Source organism: Citrus clementina, unplaced genomic scaffold, assembly GCF_000493195.1.
Source record: "Citrus clementina cultivar Clemenules unplaced genomic scaffold, Citrus_clementina_v1.0 scaffold_9, whole genome shotgun sequence".
Taxonomy (NCBI): Eukaryota; Viridiplantae; Streptophyta; class Magnoliopsida; order Sapindales; family Rutaceae; genus Citrus; species Citrus x clementina.
This window is the reverse complement of record NW_006261964.1, coordinates 30,765,513-30,768,238: the sequence shown is the minus strand read 5'-3', so window position 1 is coordinate 30,768,238 and position 2,726 is coordinate 30,765,513. Positions and strand designations below refer to the sequence as shown.

General features: G+C 32.0%; 1 protein-coding gene across 1 annotated transcript; it reads left to right on the top strand.

The window, feature by feature from the left end:
• LOC18031638 (serine/threonine-protein kinase pakE) lies at positions 1–1,633 on the top strand. The gene is made up of 2 exons (XM_006422174.2): positions 1–276; positions 857–1,633. The coding sequence occupies exons 1-2, from the start codon at positions 58–60 to the stop codon at positions 1,427–1,429; spliced, it is 792 nt and encodes a 263-aa protein (XP_006422237.1). The 5' UTR covers positions 1–57; the 3' UTR covers positions 1,430–1,633.
• The last annotated feature ends 1,093 nt before the right edge of the window (positions 1,634–2,726 follow it).

The window sequence follows — 2,726 nt, the reverse complement described above, 5'->3', positions numbered from 1 at the left end:
TTTATTTCTCTCCTCTCTCTTATAAAGAAGAAGCAAAAGAAGAAGGGAGCTTTTGACATGGCAGCTGATGTGAGCTCTTTGGTTCGAGTACTTAACAGGTACAAGGATGATCGGGCGGCTGCAAATGAATCACCAGCGGCTCTGATCACTAGAGATTTGCTTGGTGGTGGTGGCGGCAGTGAAGTTGTGATGAATAATAATAGTAATAATGAGTGTCAAGAATTGGACCTTGACATGCAGGTTCCTAATGGTTGGGAAAAGCGACTAGACTTGAAGGTATTGCTTTTTTTTATTAATTTTCTAAACTGGGGTTGTTTGTTTCTTGAGAAAGTATAATAGAAAATGAACAGAAAATATGTTTTCAATTTGAATTGTGCCAAAACACGTCAATAGTCAACTTCTCCATAAATGGTTATTCATTCATTTTGCTTATTTTCTAATCTGGGTTGTTCTATTTTTTTTATGTTTTTATTGTTGCTCTGTTTGCTATGGAATTCTATGCTTTGTTGTTTAATTGTCTGTTTGGTTGCTGTGAAACCAGAGGAAAATTCTTTTTTTTTTTTAAAGGTAATTAAGCACTTAAGGAATCAACTTTTTTCAAGTGCCTCACTTTTCCCACCAAATCAATTGAAGAGCTATAAATTTTCTTTATGCAAAAGTTATGTAATGATCCTTTGTTCATTTAATCATTCTTTCATGTGATATTTTAGAAGCCTTGGTAATTTAGATATTGAATTTTCCACTTTCATCTTTAATTTCAGTCAATTGAACCAAAGAGATCAATCACACATAGTGCATTATTTTATTAATTAGACTAATTAATTGTTTTTTTTTTTCCAATTTTTGGTTATTGCAGTCAGGTAAGGTCTATTTACAAAGATGCAACATGCCAAGCTCTCCATCATCCTCAGATCACAAGCAATATCAGCAAACCAATCAAACAGTACAAAGGCTTCAAGATTTAAATTTCCCAGAGTCACCATCATCAAAACCTTTGTTAAATCTCTTGGATGAAAATAGCTTGGAGTTAAAACTAGTTTCATCATCCTCACAATCATCAGGCAGCAACTATCAAAGTGTATGCACTTTGGATAAAGTAAAATCAGCTCTTGAACGAGCCAAGAAGGATCCTAACAAGAAGAGATTATCATCAACGTGGAATTCCAATAACAACAACAATAATAATTCATCGCTAGCCATCTCATCACCTTCATATTCATCGTCTTCATCTTCCATCAAAGACTCGAAAGATGATCAAGAACTAATGGAAGAAAATTTGTTAGTCGCTTCACCAATAGCAGCAGGGTGCCCCGGATGCTTATGTTATGTGTTGATAATGAAGAACAATCCAACGTGTCCAAGGTGCAATTCGGTTGTTCCAATTCCGGCAATGAAGAAGCCTCGGATTGATCTCAATATATCTATATGATTATGAGAGAGTTTGATCAGAAGGTTTGAGTTTAATTTAATTTTATATGCAATTAACGCTTTTGATTTTGTAAATGATAGATGAGCCAATTGGTTGAAAATAGATATATATAAATATTAGCAAAGAAAAATGAAAGTTATGCGTAAATTTGGACTCTTTATGGCAAGAGCATGGAACAAAAGAAGAAAATTATTGTTGCTTTTCTTATCAGCACTATATTTATATATATATTAACTTCAGGCTTCTTCTGTATTTGAGTTTGTGAATTCAATTCTGAATTTGCTTGAAATGTAATAGTAGAAATAATTAAATATGTTTTATTCCCGAGTGTATGCTGAAAGTCGTCGCTTCTGATTCTTCAACACATGTTTTTTATTTTTCATGCTAAGAAATGTCAAAGACACTATTCGGATTGGTTGGTAGTGGCTAAAAAGATCTAATCACGTAATGTGGCATGTGGCATTTTTCATTTTAGATGAGACATGCAATTCGACATTATTTTCTGAAACTTCACTCCCAATTTCATGTTAAATTACTTTTTTTTTCCCCTCCTAATGCGGATGTTTATATTTCGAAATATAAATTTAAGACTAAACATTATTGTTAAATATAAATGTCATGTAAATAACCGTATTAAATAATTATTAAAAGTATATTCGTGATATAGTGATCTCATTCGCCTTTTTGAAATATAATATTTACTGATTCTATTAAAATCTAACCAAAAATGGTAAATTTTGTTTGGAGAAAATGTTGTAACTTGTATGCTATAGAAGGAAACCGCAATAAATCTAAGGATGTGACTTTTATCCATGAACTTTAATTGCTCAACAATTTAGCCATCTTTCGTAGTTAAAAAGTGTTTCTTGTCCATCTCCACTTACTCTTAAAAGAGATAATGATGTACAAAAATATGGTTGTGTCCTATAAATGTTTGATAGTTGCATTCACCTACACTTTGTCAAAATGATCATCATGAGCTTCATGGTTTCTTGCTTCAAGCTAATTATGAACATTTACTACTCTTCCAATTCATTAATATACCTAACTCATAGTAAATGAGAATTTAATTTCACTATGGTCTTTTGAGGCCTCGTACCTGCCTTCTAATATGAGTTTATACGCTGTATTTCTCAAACCCATCTCACATCCTTCCCTAATTTTAAGCTCAATCATCCTTAATTATTACTAAAAATTTTTAAATTTAATTAGGTAGGTGAGCTATAAATCTATAATCAAGAAGGTTTTAAATATATGGGACCAACTATTCTTCATTTTCCTTTTAATTCAAAGGTCC